Source organism: Erythrolamprus reginae, chromosome 2 (genome assembly GCF_031021105.1).
Source record: "Erythrolamprus reginae isolate rEryReg1 chromosome 2, rEryReg1.hap1, whole genome shotgun sequence".
In the NCBI taxonomy this organism is placed as follows: domain Eukaryota; kingdom Metazoa; phylum Chordata; class Lepidosauria; order Squamata; family Dipsadidae; genus Erythrolamprus; species Erythrolamprus reginae.
In genome coordinates, this window is record NC_091951.1 from 41,090,860 (window position 1) to 41,109,954 (window position 19,095).

Below are 19,095 nucleotides of genomic sequence, written 5' to 3' on the forward strand. Positions count from 1 at the left end.
GAAGTTTCCCCTGCATCCACCTCCCCATTCCCTGGGGCAGGAGCTGGGCCAGAGCCAACCACAACACGGTACATGCACAGAAACAAAAAAAGAGATGAGGGCGTTGCCGAGAGAACTGGCCCAGGGGCATGGCAAGCTTGGGTCGCTGCTAGATTCAGGGATCCAGGCCACCAAGTTACTACCGGTTGTATAGAACTGGTCCGAACCAGGAGGACCCACCTCTGATTGGTACCATACTTCAAATCCAGGTAGTAAGTAGGGTCTTTTTGGAATCCATGGTAAATTGAAGACTATCTGTACAATATATGTGACAGCAAGTGCTAAATTATGCCCAGTTTTATGTCTAAGACAGTATAAGCAATGCTTCACCTATTCCTGCCTTTGTGTTCTGTCCATGTTTAGGACTCTGTTGCACGCTCCTGTTCACACTGTGCCTTTTTGCTGATCAAGAAAATGGTGGACGGGCTCTGGCTTTGCCTCCTGGGAACTGGAAGAAAGGTAGGTGACGGGTTTAAATAAGATTGAAGGAAGGGGCAAAGGGTATCGTAAACATTGCTGGAATTTAAAGCATCTTGGATGAGAAGAAAAGTAGGTGTCTTTCTCCAAGATAGTTGGGTCAAGTGAACAATAATGCCAGACAATCTCATTGCAATGACGTTTTCTTGCAATCGAGTTAGGAGTGGTTCACTTTGAGTTTGTATCTTTTGTGTGCTTGTGTATTGTTGTGATTGAAGCTGAAGTAGTGGTTGACAGGTAGGACACTGTAGCAGATAATTTTATGAACTATGCTTGGGTCATGCCAAAGACGGCATAGTTCTAGGTTTTCTAAGCTCAGAATTTCAAGTCTAGTGTAAAGTATTCTGTATAGCACTGTTTCCCAACCTTGGCAACTTGAAGATATTTGGACTTCAGCTCCCAGAATTCCCCAGTCAGCGTTTGCTGGCTGGTGAATTCTGGGAGTTGAAGTACAAATATCTTCAAGTTGCCAAGGTTGGGAAACACTACTGTATAGACCCAATACACGATCATGGGCAAAAAAGATGTTAGAGGAGGTAATGTATGTAGTAAGGGAGGGAGGAATAACAAGGGGGAGAAACTAGGGATAAGTACCTCCAAAGAAATGCCTCACCATAGCCCTATTCTACCCCCTGGGGAGAGAAAGAGGCAATATGCAAAAAGGGAAAAAAAGCAACAGTAATTCCACCTGGTAGCATGGCTAAGCTAAAAACAACAAAGCTATTTACAGAAGGGAAAGAAAGGTGTGGGCCTATGAAGCAGGCAATGAGCAAATTGAGCAGCATTATGAGCTGCTCAAACTGAGCCTCGGTGGTGCAGTGGTTAGAGTGCAGTACTGCAAGCTACTTCTGCTGATCACCGGCTGCTAGCAGTTTGGCAGATCGAATCTCAGTAGGCTCAAGGTTGACTCAACCTTCCATCCTTCCAAGGTCGGTAAAAGGAGGACCCTGATTGTTGGGGGCAATAGGCTGACTCTCTGTAAACTGCTTAGAGAGGGTGTGAAGCACTGTAAAGTGGTATATAAATCTAAATTATAGAAGATCAACCAGGACTTCAATGGGGATTTTAATACTCTGACAAAGTTAGTGGAGGACTAAGGAAAGGTAAGTAATTTTAGCAGTTTTAAATAAATTTTAAACGTTCTGAAGATTGTGATGGCTGTTCCCTCTTCATTTATAAATATACCTGGAATTCCCATTTTTAGGGCAATTCTTGATACACACAAACATATATGTTGTGTTGGTTATGATCTATAAAGCCCTTCATGGCATCAGACCGGAATATCTCTGGGACCGCCTTCTGCCGCACAAATACCAGTGACCAGTTAGGTCCCACAGAGTTGGCCTTCTCCGGGTCCCGTCGACTAAACAATGTCGTCTGGCGGGACCCAGGGGAAGAGCCTTCTCTATGGTGACCTCGACCCTCTGGAACCAGCTCCCCCTGGAGATTAGGATTGCCCCCACCCTCCTTGCCTTTTGTAAACTTCTTAAAAGTGACCCCTGCCGTCAGGCATGGGGGAATTGAGACATCTTCCCCAGGCCTATATAATTTATGTATGGTATGTTTGTGTGTATGTCTTGTTTTTAAATAAGGATTTTTTAGATACAGTAATACCTCATGATACGAACTTAATTGGTGCAAGGAGGAGGTTCGTAAGACGAAAGGTTCGTAAGACGAAACATTGTTTCCCATAGGAAACAATGTAAAGTCTATTAATCCGTGCAACAACAAAAAAAACCCCCCAAAAAACCGCTGCCGCCCGGCTGTCACCTTTTAAAACAGCCGGGGAGGTGGGGGGGCAGCAGCTGCCACAGCCGCCGGCTTCCCCGCCGCTCGCCCGCCCAGGATGCTGACCTGCTGCCTCGCGGGGAAGCCGGGCAAGAGCGATCTTCTGCCCGCCATGGGCGAGCGGCGGGGAGTCGCCCATGGCCGGCAGAAGATCGCTCTTGCCCGGCTTCACCGCGAGGCATCAGGTCAGCAAGAGCGATCTTCTGCCGGCCATTGGCGACTCCCCGCCGCTCGCCCATGGCCGGCAGAAGATCGCTCTTCCCCGGCTTCCCCGCGAGGTTTTCCCCCCCCCGCCGCCGCCCGCTGGCTGCGAGCGCTCTGCCAGGCGGCCAAGAAGCATTCAGGGCGAAGTCACTTCGCCCTGAATGCTTCTTGGCCGCCTGGCAGAGCGCTCGCAGCCTGCTCAGCCTTGCCTCGGCCTTTGTGCGCGGCTTGTCCCGACAGGCCCCCACCCCAGCACTTTGAATCCCGCCGCTTCTGATGAAGACGGGCGGCGCGGAAGCCAGGGGCTGTGGCAGCTCGCCCCGCCCACCGCCCGTATCCAGCAGAAGCGGCAGGATTCAAAGTGCTGGGATGGGGGTGTCCCGACAGTCCCCATCCCAGCACTTTGAATCCAGCAGCTTCTGATGAAGACGGGCGGCGCGGAAGCCAGGGGCTGTGGCAGCTCGCCCCGCCCACCGCCCGTATCCAGCAGAAGCGGCAGGATTCAAAGTGCTGGGATGGGGGTGTCCCGACAGTCCCCATCCCAGCACTTTGAATCCAGCAGCTTCTGATGAAGACGGGCGGCACGGAAGCCAGGGGCTGTGGCAGCTCGCCCCGCCCACCGCCCGTATCCAGCAGAAGCGGCAGGATTCAAAGTGCTGGGATGGGGGTGTCCCGACAGTCCCCATCCCAGCACTTTGAATCCAGCAGCTTCTGATGAAGACGGGCGGCGCGGAAGCCAGGGGCTGTGGCAGCTCGCCCCGCCCACCGCCCGTCTTCATCAGAAGCTGCTGGATTCAAAGTGCTGGGATGGGGACTGTCGTGACACCCCCATCCCAGCACTTTGAATCCCGCCGGCCAAGAGCACTCGGGCAGAAGCTTCCCCCTCATCGCCTGTGTCTGGCAGAAGCTTCTGCCCGAGTCCTCTTGGCTGGCGGGATTCAAAGTGCTGGGGTAGGAGGTGTCCCGACAGCCCCCCCCCACCCCAGTGCTTCGCCTCCCGCTGGGCAAGAGCGCTCGGGTGGCAGCCCCCGCTCCCCCGGCACAAAGCTAACCCCGCCCCCTGGGCAGCCAGAAGGCTCCTTTGGGAAGGCGGCCGCAGGGGTAGGAGGTGGAGAGGCAGGATAACTTTGCGCCGCTTCGGAGCCCGTTTCTTTCCTGCTGCCACTATCTCCTTGAAGGTTTTCCCAACGATGCGCTGCGCTGGGCTCCGAAGTGGTGCAAAGTTCTCCCTGCCTCCTCTGCGGTTGGGAGGCTCCTTGGGGAAGGTGGCTAGGCTTAGCAGATCAAGCCGCGCCTCCTGGATCAAGCCGCACCTCCCGGGCCTTCCGTCACTGAGCCTCGCCGGCCCGGAAAATCGCAACCCGTGTTGCCTGCGGCGTCGGGGGAAACCGAGCCAGGAGCCGCGGTGATGCTGCTCTCGGCTTGGCTTCCCTCGCCGCCGCAGGCAACACGGGCTGTGATTTTCCAGGCCGGCCAGGCTCAGTGACGGAAGGCCCAGGAGGCGCGGCTTGATCCACTGAGTGGATCAAGCCGCGCCTCCCATCACTGAGCCTCGCCGCCCCGGAAAATCGCAGCCCGTGTTGCCTGCGGCATCGAGGGAAACCGAGCCAGGAGCTGCGGTGATGCTGCTCTCGGCTTGGCCTCCCTCCCCGCCGCAGGCAACATGGGCTGCGATTTTCCGGGCTGCTCAGCAGATCAAGCCGCGCCTTCCGGATCAAGCCACGCCTCCTGTCACAGCCTCGCCGGCCCGGAAAATCGCAGCCCGTGTTGCCTGCGGCTGCGAGGGAAACCGAGCCAGGAGCCGCAGTGATGCTGCTCTCGGCTTGGCCTCCCCGCCGCAGGCAACACGGGCTGCGATTTTCCGGGCCGCTCAGCGGATCAAGCCGCGCCTCCCGTCACAGCCTCGCCGGCCCGGAAAATCGGAGCCCGTGTTGCCTGCGGCTGCGAGGGAAACCGAGCCAGGAGCCGCAGTGATGCTGCTCTCGGCTTGGCCTCCCTCCCCGCCACAGGCAACACGGGCTGCGATTTTCCGGGCCGCTCAGCGGATCAAGCCGCGCCTCCCGTCACAGCCTTGCCGGCCCGGAAAATCGCAGCCCGTGTTGCCTGCGGCTGCGAGGGAAACCAAGCCAGGAGCCGCGGTGATGCTGCTCTTGGCTTGGCCTCCCTCCCCGCCGCAGGCAACACGGGCTGCGATTTTCCGGGCCACTCAGCGGATCAAGCCGCGCCTCCTGTCACAGCCTCGCCGGCCCGGAAAATCACAGCCCGTGTTGCCTGCGGCTGCGAGGGAAACCAAGCCAGGAGCCGCGGTGATGCTGCTCTCGGCTTGGCCTCCCTCCCCGCCGCAGGCAACACGGGCTGCGATTTTCCGGGCCGCTCAGCGGATCAAGCCGCGCCTCCCTGATCAAGCCGCGCCTCCTGTCACAGCCTCGCCGGCCCGGAAAATCACAGCCTGTGTTGCCTGCGGCTGCGGGGAAAACCGAGCCAGGAGCCGCGGTGATGCTGCTCTCGGTTTGGCGTCACTCGCCGCCGCAGGCAACACGAGCTGCAATTTTCCGGGCCGCTGAGTGGATCAAGCCGCGCCTCCCATCACTGAGCCTCGCCGGCTCAGTGACGGAAAGCCCAGGAGGCACGACTTGATCCACTGAGCCTGGCCGGCCCGAAAGTTCGCAACGCACGTTGCCTGCGGCGGCGAGGGAAACCAAGCAGTCGGACGCACCCTCGCCGCCGCGCCCAGCCGCTGCCCGCCCCGTCCTAGCCTGAGCCGGGCCCGTTCGGTCACGCCTCGCCCGCCGCCCGCCCGATCCTGCGCCTCCTGCTTCCCCCCCCCCAAGCCAAAAATACAAAGGCGGTCTGCTCCATGCTGCTCCGCCCTGCCTGTCATGCGGCAGCAGACCGTCTTTGTGTTTTTCACTGAGGGGGGAGCAGGAGGACCTTCCTGACTCCCTTCCCCAGCGCCGGACCTCCTGCCTTCCCTCCCAGCCAAAAACCCAAAGCGGCCTCCTGAACGTTTTCCGTCTTACCAACCTGCTGCCGCCGCCGCCGAGAAGCCCCGCAGCCCGGCTGTCACCTTTTAAAACAGCCGGGTGGCTTCCCAGCAGCCTCCCGAACGCCAAACCCGAACTTCCGGGTTCAGCTTCGGGAGGCTGCTGGGAAGCCCCCCGGCTGTTTTAAAAGGTGACAGCCGGGCTGCGGGGCTTCCCAGCAGCCTCCGGAATGCCGAACCCGGAAGTTCGGGTTTGGCGTTCGTAAGACGAAAAACGTTCGTAAGAAGAGGCCAAAATTTTCTGAACCCCGGGTTCGTATCACGGGTTGTTCGTAAGACGAGGGGTTCGTATCTTGAGGTACCACTGTATTTTTAAATATTAGATTTGTTATTATACATTGTTTTTATTATTGCTCTGAGCTGCCCCGAGTGTCTATGGAGAGGGGCGGCATACAAATCTAATTAATAATAATAATAATAATAATAATTATTATTATTATTATTATTATTATTATTATTATTATTATTATTATTATTATTATGTATGTATGTATGTATGTATGTATGTATGTATGTATGTATGTATATGTAAGATATAACCAAACTATAAATTCATTTTAATTCTGACGTTCTATCTTTCTTCTTGCAGCTGACGTGAAGTTTGACTCAAACACAGCATTTAAATCACTGGTTGTGTCGTCAGACAAGAAGACTGTGGAAAATGTGGGAGTCCCCCAAGTTGTGCCAGACAATCCAGAGAGATTCAATAACAGTTCCTGTGTATTGAGGTCTCCTGGATCAGGGAAACATTTCGTTGAAGTGAAGTATGGGACACAAAGGGAATGGGCTGTCGGGTTGGCCGGGAAAATTGTGAGGAGAAAAAGTTACCTCAGACTTGTCCCCGAAGAACAAAGTGGTCTCTGGTTGCTTCAGCAACTGGAGCCTCAGAAAAGTTCTCCGAAAAGTTCTGGAGATATTACTCTGTTTTGGGATTACAATGGGGGGCAAATTATTTTTAACCTGTTTGGGGGGGTCAGTATTATCGTGATTACTTAGGGGGAGGTGTTTCCCTCACAATTCTTTAAGGAGTTACAATTCTGGTTTAAAACAAGGGACTTCTCTCTACGCAACCTTTGAGATGCCTGTTCAAGCATTTAATTGCTTTTTTGACCCCTATGACAATCATTAAGTGTTGTACCACATGATTCTTGACAAATGTACCTTTTTCTTTTATGTACACTGAGAGCATACACACCAATACAAATTCCTTGTGTGTCCAATCATTCTTGACCAATAAAGAATTCTATTCTATTATTAATAAATTCTGTTTAGCGACTGTTTGAAGTTACAACAGCACTGAAAAATATAACTTATGACCATGTTTCACAGTTATGGCTGTTGCAGCATTCCCATAGTCACATTATCAAAAAAAAGTCACTTGAGTCATGTCCCAGAGTCATGTGATCTGTATTTGTGACCTAAGACCTTCCAAGAAGGAAACCAAGTGAAAAAACTCAATTCATTTAACAACTGTGCTACTAATGTAATAATCGCAGTGATTCACTTGACTAGAAAGGCCGTAAAAATCAGGAAAACCTCACTTAACAACTGTCTCGCTTAACAATAGAAATTTGGGGCTCAATTGGGCTCATAAATCGAGGACTACGTGTATATAATACTTTATATGTCTTATATGTCCTATAATACTTTATATGTCCCTCCCCATCCCCAAACTGCCAAACAGCATTTAAATCCCAAACTTATTGTTCTGCCGGCGTGTTTCAACCACCTGTAATTACAGGGTAATTAGTCCAGGAAGACACACACCACACGATAAAAGGAAAACCCAAAAATTCTTATAAACAGAAAAACAGAAACAGCTCTCTTTTTAAATGTCAAAGGGATTTTCTGGTACACACAAGGCACAGGTTAAATGCAATCCAATTGCTCACCCAATAAACTGGGAAATTGAGTCCAATTCTAAAGTCCAGAGAGTCCACACACAATCTTGAACAGCACAAAAACCATGATCTTGACAAAACAATGAATCAGACAAACTGCCATGAGGCTAAAACACCAAGCTGTGCTTTTATTTGTAGCACTAATTACAGCAGACCCACCCAACCACAGGTGACCTCATTTTCTCTTGTAATAATCCTTCAGTTGTTGTCTCCTATGCATCACTCTACACATGCGTGGATGTGTCATTAATTCTTGTTCAGAATCCAGGGATGATACAGATGATTGATCTCCTCCTGGGCTGTGTGCCAAACTCTACCTCCTCCCTGTCACTCACACTTCCTTGGTCAGAGGAGGCTTCATCGGCAGATTCCATCTGGAACAAAACAGGCCTGCGGCATGTGGATGTTTCCCCCACATCCACCTGCACATTCCTTGGGGCAGGAGCTGGGCCAGAGCTAACCACCACACTTATAAGGGTTTGTGGCATGCACTTTACACTCCTTTGCATAAACAATATTTCCATTATAGGCATAAAGGTTTCTTGCAGGAAATTATGGCGAAGCCATGTTGAAGATTGTCCCAGTAATATACCAAATCTCTTTGATCAATTGGACAAAAGGAATTATATGTGTATAATAAAGTCCTATAATAAAGGCTAAATTTTATTACTTTCATTATTTAAATATGATCTGCTTCCAATTTATGATTACCCTACAAAAACAAGCAGGCTTCTAGTTTTGTGTGTTCTCTTGACCCAAGCTATCACCAGGACAATCAAAACATTTCATTATCCTAATAAATCTGGAAATGAGCTTACGCATATGCAGATTAAAATTTCATTCCCCTTACAGAAGCTTACAACCAATCACAACCAAAGTGATTCTCCTTGGTGAGACAAAGACAGAACGTAATTGACATTGACAAAGTAGTTTGTGTCACTTTGCAGCCTCAACTATGTTATAAAATTACCATGGGTAATTTTCAGATGAGTTTACACTTAGCATAGTTCCAGTCAAGCCCTCTATCCAGATAACAGCAACCACACTCCTGAGGTTTGTTTTGGTCCAACTAAGGCAATTTCACAAATCTTTTCCCAAGGCTTTGATCTTCCAACAATTAAACCCTTTATTCTTTCTTACACAGAATATAATTGGCAACAATTACAAACAGGGATTGCATTCACAGTGAATTTCTCTAGGATGCAATTTCACATTCCAAGCTCAAAAGCTGGAGAAACAAGGCTATAAATCTCTCTCAAGGCGTAGGGGTTTATTCAGTACTAAAGGCTTTGCTCAGTGTTCTTGTTATTCTAAATTAGCACAGTCTGTCATGGTTTATCAAAAGCTTACTTTTTCCAAAGATAAAGGATTCAGTCTCTCAGTTTCTGAAATTTGGCAGAATGGGCAAAATTGAATAATTGAATGGAATGTTGAACACAATTGAATGAATTTGGGATGGGTGGGCTGAACTTAACCAATAAATTGATAATTGGTAAAATTTTAATATGGTATCTGTTCTTTGGCTTTTGGTTTATAAGAGAGATAGATTAATAAATTCAGTATTTTGTGGTGTTTCTAAAGTTCATCTGATTCCTTTCAGAATCTTGTGACAAAGACACATTATGATGACATATGTCAAGCATGGGAAATCTATGGCCATCCAAATGTTCATTAAACTACAATTTCCAACAGCATTGCCAATTGGGAAACGTGTTAGAGAGAGACTCTTGTTTAGAATAAATATTTGGAAGACTGTGTTCAGTTCTGGAGACCTCACCTACAAAAAGATATTGACAAAATTGAACGGGTCCAAAGACGGGCTACAAGAATGGTGGAAGGTCTTAAGCATAAAACGTATCAGGAAAGACTTAATGAACTCAATCTGTATAGTCTGGAGGACAGAAGGAAAAGGGGGGACATGATCGAAACATTTAAATATATTAAAGGGTTAAATAAGGTCCAGGAGGGAAGTGTTTTTAATAGGAAAGTGAACACAAGAACAAGGGGACACAATCTGAAGTTAGTTGGGGGAAAGATCAAAAGCAACATGAGAAAATATTATTTCACTGAAAGAGTAGTAGATCCCTGGAATAAACTTCCAGCAGATGTGGTTGGTAAATCCACAGTAACGGAATATAAACATGCCTGGGATAAACATATATCCATTGTAAGATAAAATACAGGAAATAGTATAAGGGCAGACTGGATGGACCATGAGGTCTTTTTCTGCCGTCAGTCTTCTATGTTTCTATAACAGCTGGAGATTCACAGGTTCCTCCCCTCTGATATCAGTGTTCTTAAATGCAAAGAGTTCTTCTGAAATTCATTAGTCTGTTCTGCTATTCTAACTTAACATTTAATCTTTATCACCACCGTTCTATTTGTCTGATCAAAATGAGATCACCTGCATGAATAACAATACTAAGATTTTGCCCACTGCTGAGTTATCCATATGTTGTCTTCGTTCTGCTACAGGGATACTGGGTTTATGTAATTCACCTGCTGGTAATTTAAAGGTAAAGGTTTCCCTCGCATATATGTGCTAGTCGTTCCCGATTCTGGGGGATGGTGCTCATCTCTGTTTCAAAGCCGAAGAGCCAGCACTGTCTGAAGGCGTATTTGTGGTCATTAGCCAGCATGACTAAATGCCAAAGGTAGACGGAATGCTATCATCTTCCCACTAAAGGTGGTCACTATTTTTCTACTTACATTTTTTACGTGCTCTCAAACTGCTAGGTTGGCAGAAGCTAGGACAAGTGACAGGAGCTTACCCCGTTACATGACACTAGGGATTCGAACCTCTGAATTGCCAATCTTTCAATCAACAAACTCAGCGTCTTATTTATTTACCTATCTATCTATCTATCTATCTATCTATCTATCTATCTATCTATCTATCTATCTATCTGTTGTGGTTCAGCCTGAGGCTGCTCAGGGACCGGCTGTGTCTCTGCTGGCTCCATGCCTGGAAGAGGATGACAGCGAAGAGGAGGGGGCTGAACAGTCGGACAGGGGAGAGGAAAGTCAGGAATGGGACAAAGGAGAACAGCATGAGAGCCCCGGGGGAGGCTCTCCCCAGCCAGTAGCTTGGAATCATTAGGTGATGAAGCACAAGCCATCATTGACATGCGACAGAGACGTTCAGATCAAAGAAAGGAGCAATTAAAGAAGTATTATCAGCACTGAATTAGGAACAGCTGGGCTTGGGTGTGGTCCTCCTTAGCAGGGTTTAAAAGGCAGGCAAGCCCTTGAAGCCATGTGGAGTGTTATCAGTTGGAGTTACGGTGTCCTGCTTTGTTCTCGACGTCTCTGTTCCTGGCTTGTGGCCCAGCAGTTTGGAAGACCCGTGGGAGGTGTAGGTCTGCTATCTAGAGCCTCGTCTTGGCAGCAAGAATCCTGTATTGCTGCATGGACTTTTGCCTTCGTGGATATATTTGAAGATACAGCGTTTTCCTGTTTGTAAGGACATTTTCTGTTACCTGTGTTTTCTTGAATTTTATAAACTGCCTTTGCCTTTTACCGGTGTGTCTGGCTTCTCTTTTTGGGTTGGTCTTGGCTTCCAGAGTGACCCAGACAGAACTCTATCTATCTATCTATCTATCTATCTATCTATCTATCTATCTATCTATCTATCTATCTATCTATCTATCTATCTATCTATCTATCTATTTATTGGATTTGTATGCCGCCCATCTCCATAGACTCGGGGCGGCTAACAACAATGATAAAAACAGTATGTAACAATACAATCCAATAGTAAAATAACTAAAAAAAACCTTATTATAAAAACCAAACATACATACAGACATACCAATTCCCCCCAGAGATTAGGATTGCCCCCACCCTCCTTGCCTTTTGCAAACTCCTTAAAACCCACCTCTGCCGTCAGGCATGGGGAAATTGATTCCCCTGGGCCGTTTCCGCTTTACGTATGGTTTGTATGAGACATATAATTGTTTTTTATATGAAGGGTTTTTAATTGTTTTTAATTACTGTACAAGTATTGGATTTGTATTGTCCTGTTGTTGTGTGCCGCTCAGAGTCTGCGGAGAGGAGCGGCATACAAATCTAATAAATAAATGGAATAAATAAATAAATATAGGCAGTGTCAGACTTGGAAGCCATTTTTGATCTTTTTTGTATTCAGGCCTGCCACACTTTCTACTGTGGGAAAATGGGATGGGATTATATGAAGTAGGAGATATGTTGTAGCCTATATAACAGAAAGTCAAGGCTGTTATGCCCTGCAGCTTCAAGGAAGTTACTGGGAGGCATTTTCAGTTTTGGATAGTGCCTGATTGATCGTGTGATGGACATGTGGGTGCTGGGCAGGGACTTGAAATTTGGTTTGTGTGGAGAAAACTCTGAAGTTTTCAGATTCAGGTTTTCCTAGATGTTGCCAACATGGCATCTCTAATAAATGGGAACTTTGAGGAGCTTCTAGCCTCAGAGCTTTATTTCGTTGTGGGTGTTTATTGGAACGCTAACAGGTTACCATGCACTGAGGGGTTTGCTGATATTATTTGTCTGGGAGCAACTTCTTTACTAGTAGTGACCAGGCATCAAGTTGGAGACCTTTAGTATCCAAAGCAGGAATTCTTTCATCAAGCCATTCAACCTGTCCTTCTGAAAAGACTAAAGAAACTGAAGTAGACCCAGAGACAGGTTTTTGAGCAATCGGTACTTTTATTCAGCTCAGAGAACAAGTGACAGCTCAGCAAGGTAAAGTGACAATTCAGCGAGTACCGACTGGCTCTGCCGGGAGAAACCGCTTCTTTTATACTTTGCGGTTCCCGCCAAAGCTAGAGCCGGCCGCGTCTGAGCCAATCAGGAGCGACTTCCTGCTTGGGCTCAGACAGCGCTGGAAAAGAGGAACAAACTATTTACAGCGTTACAAGGTAGCCATTCCAGGATACAACACCCCTCCCCTCATAGTTGGACTCATCCATCAAGAAAGCCATATGACGAAGTCGTCCAATCGGTGAGGCCTCCGAGGCTCTCGCGCTGACCTGCGCAGTCCAATTTCTCCTTCGCCACTGACTGTGGAGGATGGCTCGCCGCTGCTCTCCCGGTGCGGCGGACTTGGCCTGGCGGGCCCAACGAAGGCCTCGGAGGACGAGGATGGCTCGGCGTCGCTGGATGGTTCCCCCTGGCCCGATAAGTCTCTTTGCGTGTTTATTAGTTCGGGCAATGTACTAAAGTCTGTTGAGGGGGGAGAGTCCAAGTCAGCGGTTTGTTGCAATTGATTTTCAGTTCGTTTCCGAATGTGGTCTATGTGTCGTTTCCACAAACGACCATCCTCCAGTTTAACAACATAAGTCTTGGGTGCGTTTTGCTTAACAATAATTCCCTTCATCCAGTTTACATTTCCATCAAAACATTTTACATATACATTTTGTCCCAAATACATTTCTCTTTCTGGTTTCATACACATTTGGTTATTATTAACACAGAACCTTGGATTTAACCTGTCTAATGGTGACCTCAACTTTCTTCCCATCAATAACTCTGCAGGGCTTACATGTGTGTGCGAGTTAGGGGTAATGTGCTGGGTTAATAAGAATTGGTCCAAGTTCTGTTGCACATCCCCAGGGCCTGACCTGTGCAATGCCTCCTTTGCCACCCTTACGTAACGTTCTGCCAACCCGTTAGCCCAGGGCGAGTAAGGCGAGATGAGGGCATGCCTGACCCCTAGGCCATCTAGGAATAATTCGAATTGCCTGGCTGTTAGCTGTGGCCCATTGTCAGACACTAAGAGATCAGGGCAACCATGGGAAGCAAACAGTCTGCTCAATACCTTGATAGTGGCACTTGTGGTTATGTTGTTCATTGCTATTATTTCCAACCATTTGGAGAAGGCATCAACCACTATTAGAAAGTACTGAGACCCCACTGGGCCAGCAAAATCAATGTGGATCCTAGACCAAGGACCAGCAGGCTGTTCCCACTCAGCCGGAGTTGTTTTGGGGGGACTGGGCCTTGACTCTTGGCATGGGTCACACTTTGAAACCCAACTTTCAATATCAGCATCTAGCCCTGGCCACCATAAATGCCCCCTTGCTAGGCTCTTCATCCTGACAATCCCAGGATGGCCCACGTGTAACATTCTGAGTACCTTTTCCCTTAGGCGTTTGGGGATGATCACTCTATCCCCCCACAGCAAACAACCTTTTACATATGATAATTCAAGCCTTTTGTTTTTAAAATCACACAATTCAGGTTTAACAATATCATTTTGCCATCCCTTTAGAACACAGTTCACCACTTGTTTAAGGATTTGGTCTTGCTGCGTGTGTGCAGCTACCTCTTTTGCTGTGGTTAGTGGGTTTTCCTCGAGTTCTATCATTAGCACATCTGTGGCAGGAACAGGGTCTTCTACTAAGTCTGCTATGGGGCATCTGCTGAGGCCGTCTGCATGATTGATTTCCTTCCCCCCCTTGTGGGTGAGCTCATACTGATACCCTGAGAGGAAAAGGGCCCATCTGATTAGTCTTGGAGACATAAAAGGTGGAGTGGGCTTGTTGGGGGCTAGCAGGCCTAGTAGGGGTTTGTGGTCAGTGACTAGCTCAAAGCTTCTTCCAAAAATGTAATTGTGAAACTTCTTTACCCCTGCCACTAATGCTAGAGCCTCCTTGTCTAACTGGCTATAATTCCTCTCCGTGCTGGTCATGGTTCTTGAAAAAAATGCTATTGGGGCCTCTGTCTTATTGGGTAGAACGTGAGCTAAAACTCCTCCTATGCCGTACGGTGAAGCGTCGCACGTGAGCCTAATGGGTAGTGAAGCACTATATTGGACTACTACGCTTTTAGAAGTTAATAAATTTTTTATTTGACAAAAAGCTTCACGTTCAGTTTTCCCCCATGTCCAGCGGGCTTCCTTCTGGAGTAAACGATGGAGAGGCTCTGCTACTGTTGCCTTCTGCTTTAAAAAAACGGAATAAAAATTAAGGAGGCCCAAAAATGCCTGCAACTCACTCTTATCTCGTGGCTCTGGGGCTTCTCTAATTGCTCTCAGCTTCTCTGATGTGGGGTGGATACCTTCTTTATCTATCTTATACCCAAGGAATTCAATACTGTCAGTTCCCCAGACACATTTATCAGGCTTGATTCGTAACCCTTTGTCCTGTAGCCTCTTAAGTACTTCCCTTATTCTTTTGTTCACTTGTTCCTGGTTTTCCCCTGCAATTAAGATGTCATCAAAATATGGAATTGCCCCATTTACCCCTGACAATAGGCGTTCCATGATGCTCTGGAATATTCCTGGGGCTATGCTTACCCCAAACTGTAACCTCGTGCATTTGAAAGCCCCCCTGTGCGTTACTATCGTTTGAGCGTTTGCTGTTTGTTCATCGACCGGAAGTTGCTGGTAAGCCTGCGCCAGGTCGATCTTTGCGAACCTTTTCCCCTCCCCCAGGGAGTGTAAGAGTTGTTGCACAACCGGAATGGGGTAGGGGTGGTGTTGGAGTGCCTTATTCAGGGTTGATTTGTAATCAGCGCAAACTCTTAAGGAGCCATCTGGCTTCAGGGGTGTCACTATGGGAGTTTCCCATGGCCCCTGTTCCACAGGGACTAAGATACCTTGACTAATGAGTTTGTCCAGCTGTATGTCTAGCTTGGGGAGAAGCGGAAGGGGGACCCTGCGAGGTTTCAGTCTAACCGGTGGGACCTTGGGGTCAATAGAGAAAGATATAGGGGGTCCCTTATACAATCCCAAGGTGGGGCTGAACACTTCAGGGAACTCTTTCACAAAGTTAGGCATAATATCACAGTTTACATTACACACACCCGAAATTTCGATCCCCAACGGTTCCATCCACGCTAGACCTAGCAGGGAGTGTTTGGCCCCCGTCACAATAAGCATGGGAAGGGTACATTTAACATTCTTAAATGCAATAGGTACATTTGCTGTTCCCAGGACCGAGATTACCCCCCCTTGGAAGTCTCTGATCACCAACGAGGTTTGAATTAGGTCAGCCTTAGACACATTAGGCATATATAGCTTAAATTTTTCCCAGGGCATGATGGTATATCTCGAGCCCGTATCCAGCTCCATTGAGCAAGGCTGGTTATTTAGTAACAATGAGATAACAATTTTAGCCCCCTTTTTGGTTGCCGTGTTATTCACGGAAAATTGAGAGTTACCTCTATTGTAGTCTCGGTTAGCGGTGGAGTAGTTCCTTTGACCCGAGTTGCGGAACGGTCTCCTTTCTCGCGATTGGGGGGGGTGGTTTTGAGGTCGCTGGTATTGTTGTGTGGCAAACGTTTCTTCTGGTGCCGTTGCCCTGCATGCGATGGCGATGTGGCCTCTCCGGTTGCAACGGTGGCAAGTAGCGTCTCGGAAAGGGCATCGATGGCGCTGGTGATTTCCCCGGCAGCCCGCGCAGGGGGCTGGGTGAGTAGCTCTAGGGTGTCTCGGCTGGTCTTGCAGGAGGAGGCAGTTGTCCCCGTTGCTAGTTGGCTGGTTGCGGTCGTCTGTTCCCATGGCGCTGGGAGACTCGGCGTCGATTTTGGCAATGATTTCTCGCCTTCCGTGCTCTTTTAATTCTCTTGCCGCTGCGTCGGCTGCTTCCGCGGTTTGCGCTAATTTAATCACGGTTTGTAGAGTCGGCTCTTCTTCGGTGAGGAGTTTATTTCTCACTGAGTTGCTCTTCATGCCGAAAACCAAGGCGTCGGTGAGGCGAGCTTCCGGGTCTTGAAACTTGCATTGAGCAATTACCGTTCGCAGCCGCGTTGTGAATTGGCTGATCGACTCGGTTTCTCTCTGAGCCATCATGTGAAATTGATGCCGGTAAACCATGGCTGGTCTGGTTGGTTTGAAATGGCTCGCTAGTTTCTGTTGAAGGACGTCCCACGCTGTGGCTCTTGCTTGTTCTGGTTCGGTGAGAGTTTGGGCGAGTCTACGGATCTCTGCGCCGCAGTAGTTGAGAAAAATAGCCCGTCTGCGATCGGCTCCGGCGTCCTGCATTCCCGCCGCCTCGAGGAATATCTCGAAGGTGGCCATGTACTCGTCCCATGTCATTTTCTCGGAATCGAAGAGTTCTGGAGCCTGGCCGATCTGGATTTTGTCCATGTTGCACGCGAAGTTTCTTCCGTTCGTTCGTCGCCAGTGAAGTAGACCCAGAGACAGGTTTTTGAGCAATCGGTACTTTTATTCAGCTCAGAGAACAAGTGACAGCTCAGCAAGGTAAAGTGACAATTCAGCGAGTACCGACTGGCTCTGCCGGGAGAAACCGCTTCTTTTATACTTTGCGGTTCCCGCCAAAGCTAGAGCCGGCCGCGTCTGAGCCAATCAGGAGCGACTTCCTGCTTGGGCTCAGACAGCGCTGGAAAAGAGGAACAAACTATTTACAGCGTTACAAGGTAGCCATTCCAGGATACAACAGAAACCATATAATTATCATTCTCTAATGAAGTCCCTTCACTATTCTTCAGATCGTGCAGAATGCAGCTGCGAGAGCAATCATGGGCTTCCCCAAGTATGCCCATGTCACACCAACACTCTGCATTTTGCATTGGCTGCTGATCAGTTTCTGGTCAAAATTCAAAATGTTGGTTATGACCTATAAAGCTGTTCATGGCATCGGACCAGAATATCTCCGGGACCGCCTTCTGCCGCACGAATCCCAGCGACTGATTAGGTCCCACAGAGTTGGCCTTCTCTGGGTCCCGTTGACGAAACAATGTCGTCTGGCGGAGCCCAGGGGAAGAGCCTTCTTTGTAGTGGCTCCGACCCTCTGGAACCAACTCCCTCCGGAGATCAGAACGGTCCCCACCCTCCTTGCCTTTCGCAAACTTGTAAAAACCCATCTCTGCCATCAGGCATGGGGAAATTGATGCCCCCAGGCCATTTCATTTTACGTATGGTTTGTTTGGGATGCATGACTGTTTTTATAATAAGAGTTTTAAACTGTCCTTTTTTAACCATTAGATTTGTACTATGTATTATTGTTAGCTGCTCCAAGTGTCCGAAGAGGGACGGCATACAAATCTTAATAATAATAATAATAATAATAATAATAATAATAATAATAATAATAATAATAATACAGTGGTACCTCATGATACGATCCCCTCGTCTTACGAACAACCCGAGATACGAACCCAGGGTTCAGAAAATTTTTGACTCTTCTTGCGAACTTTTTCCTTCTTAAGAACCCGACGACGACGACAAGCCCCGCCGCCAGGCTGTCGCTTTTTGAAACAGCCGGGGGGTTTCTCAGCGTCCTCCTGAACCTGAACGCCAAACCCGAACTTCTGGGTTTGGCGTTTGGGAGGCCACCGAGAAGCCCCCCCCCCGGCTGTTTTAAAGGGTGACAGCCGGGCGGCGGGGCTTCTCAGCGGCCTCCCGAACGCCGAACCCAGAAGTTCGGGTTTGGCGTTCGGGTTCAGGAGGACGCTGGGAAGCCTCCCCCCTCCTGGCTGTTTTAAAAGGTGACAGCCGGGTGGCGACATTTTTTTTGCAGGTTTTTTTTTCCATTGCACGGATTAATTGATTTTACATTGTTTCCTAACGGAAACAATGTTTTGTCTTACGAACTTTGCATCTTACGAACCTCCCCTGGGAACCAATTAGGTTCGTAAGATGAGGTAATACTGTAATAATAATAATAATAATAATAATAATAATAATAATAATAATAATAATAATAATAATTCTGGGAGAAAGGGTTGCAGGCATATGTGCATCATCCCTATTTATTCTCAACTTATCCCTCTGAGGAAAGTGGGTGTTTTTGGCTCAAGATCTCCCAATATTTCCTACTTAAGCCACAATTTGAATTTTGGACCAAATCCAACATTGGCTGTCCTGTTGCACGCAGATTCTATTGTCCTGAAAGTGCATGTCCTGAAAGTGCATGTCCTAGCGTATTTCGGTTTCCACACATGCACAGGAAGCAAAATCTTGCGAGGGGACAGGCAGACAGCTGTGTACCAGGCAGCTGTTCTTCACATGCACATGCAGCCAGCAATTGGAAAAGCAGGTGGCCAGTGTGCATATGCATCCTGAGAGGTCATCTGATGGTTTGGTTTCCAGCATGCGTGCACATGTGCTTTATAGGAATGCATGCTTTGTGTGAAATTTTAGTGGGTTTTTTGCTTCTGTGCATGTGCAGAAGCAAAAAATCACCGAAATCTCACACACACCCCTGTCCCCTTACAACATTTTACATCCTGCGCATACGCAGAAGCCAAAACATGCTGGGAAGCATGCACACACACTCAGGACGATAGAAGCTGCGCGCACAGCGCAGGTTTCTCTACCGGTGCGCCATCCTCATCTTTACTGGTAGCAATCGAAAATGTCCAGAGATACTTCACCAGAAGAGCCCTGCATTCCTCCTCCCGTAACAGAATACCCTACGAAACTAGACTTACAATCCTGGGCCTAGAAAGCTTAGAACTAAGACACCTTTTACATGATCTAAGTATTGCCCCACAAGATTATATGCTGCAACGTCCTGCCTGTCAACGACGTCAGCTTCATCCACAACAACACAAGAGCACATAACAGATTCAAGCTCAATATTAACCGCTCCAAACTTGACTGTAAAAAATACGACTTTAGTAATAGAGTTGTTGAAGCGTGGAACTCATTGGGTGTGAGATTTCAACGCCATTCAATGGAATGATAGATAGATAGAT

The 19,095-nt window shown here is 48.1% G+C and overlaps 1 protein-coding gene across 1 annotated transcript in view; it reads left to right on the top strand.

The window, feature by feature from the left end:
• Window positions 1–6,775, top strand: part of LOC139160280 (thaicobrin-like) — a 31,454-nt gene extending 24,679 nt beyond the window's left edge. Inside the window, exons 5-6 of the mRNA XM_070737984.1 lie at window positions 403–498; window positions 6,141–6,775. Of these exons, the coding sequence (XP_070594085.1) occupies window positions 403–498; window positions 6,141–6,547 (503 nt within the window). The 3' untranslated portion in view covers window positions 6,548–6,775. The remainder of the gene's footprint in view (window positions 1–402; window positions 499–6,140) is intronic.
• Window positions 6,776–19,095: the final 12,320 nt, after the last annotated feature.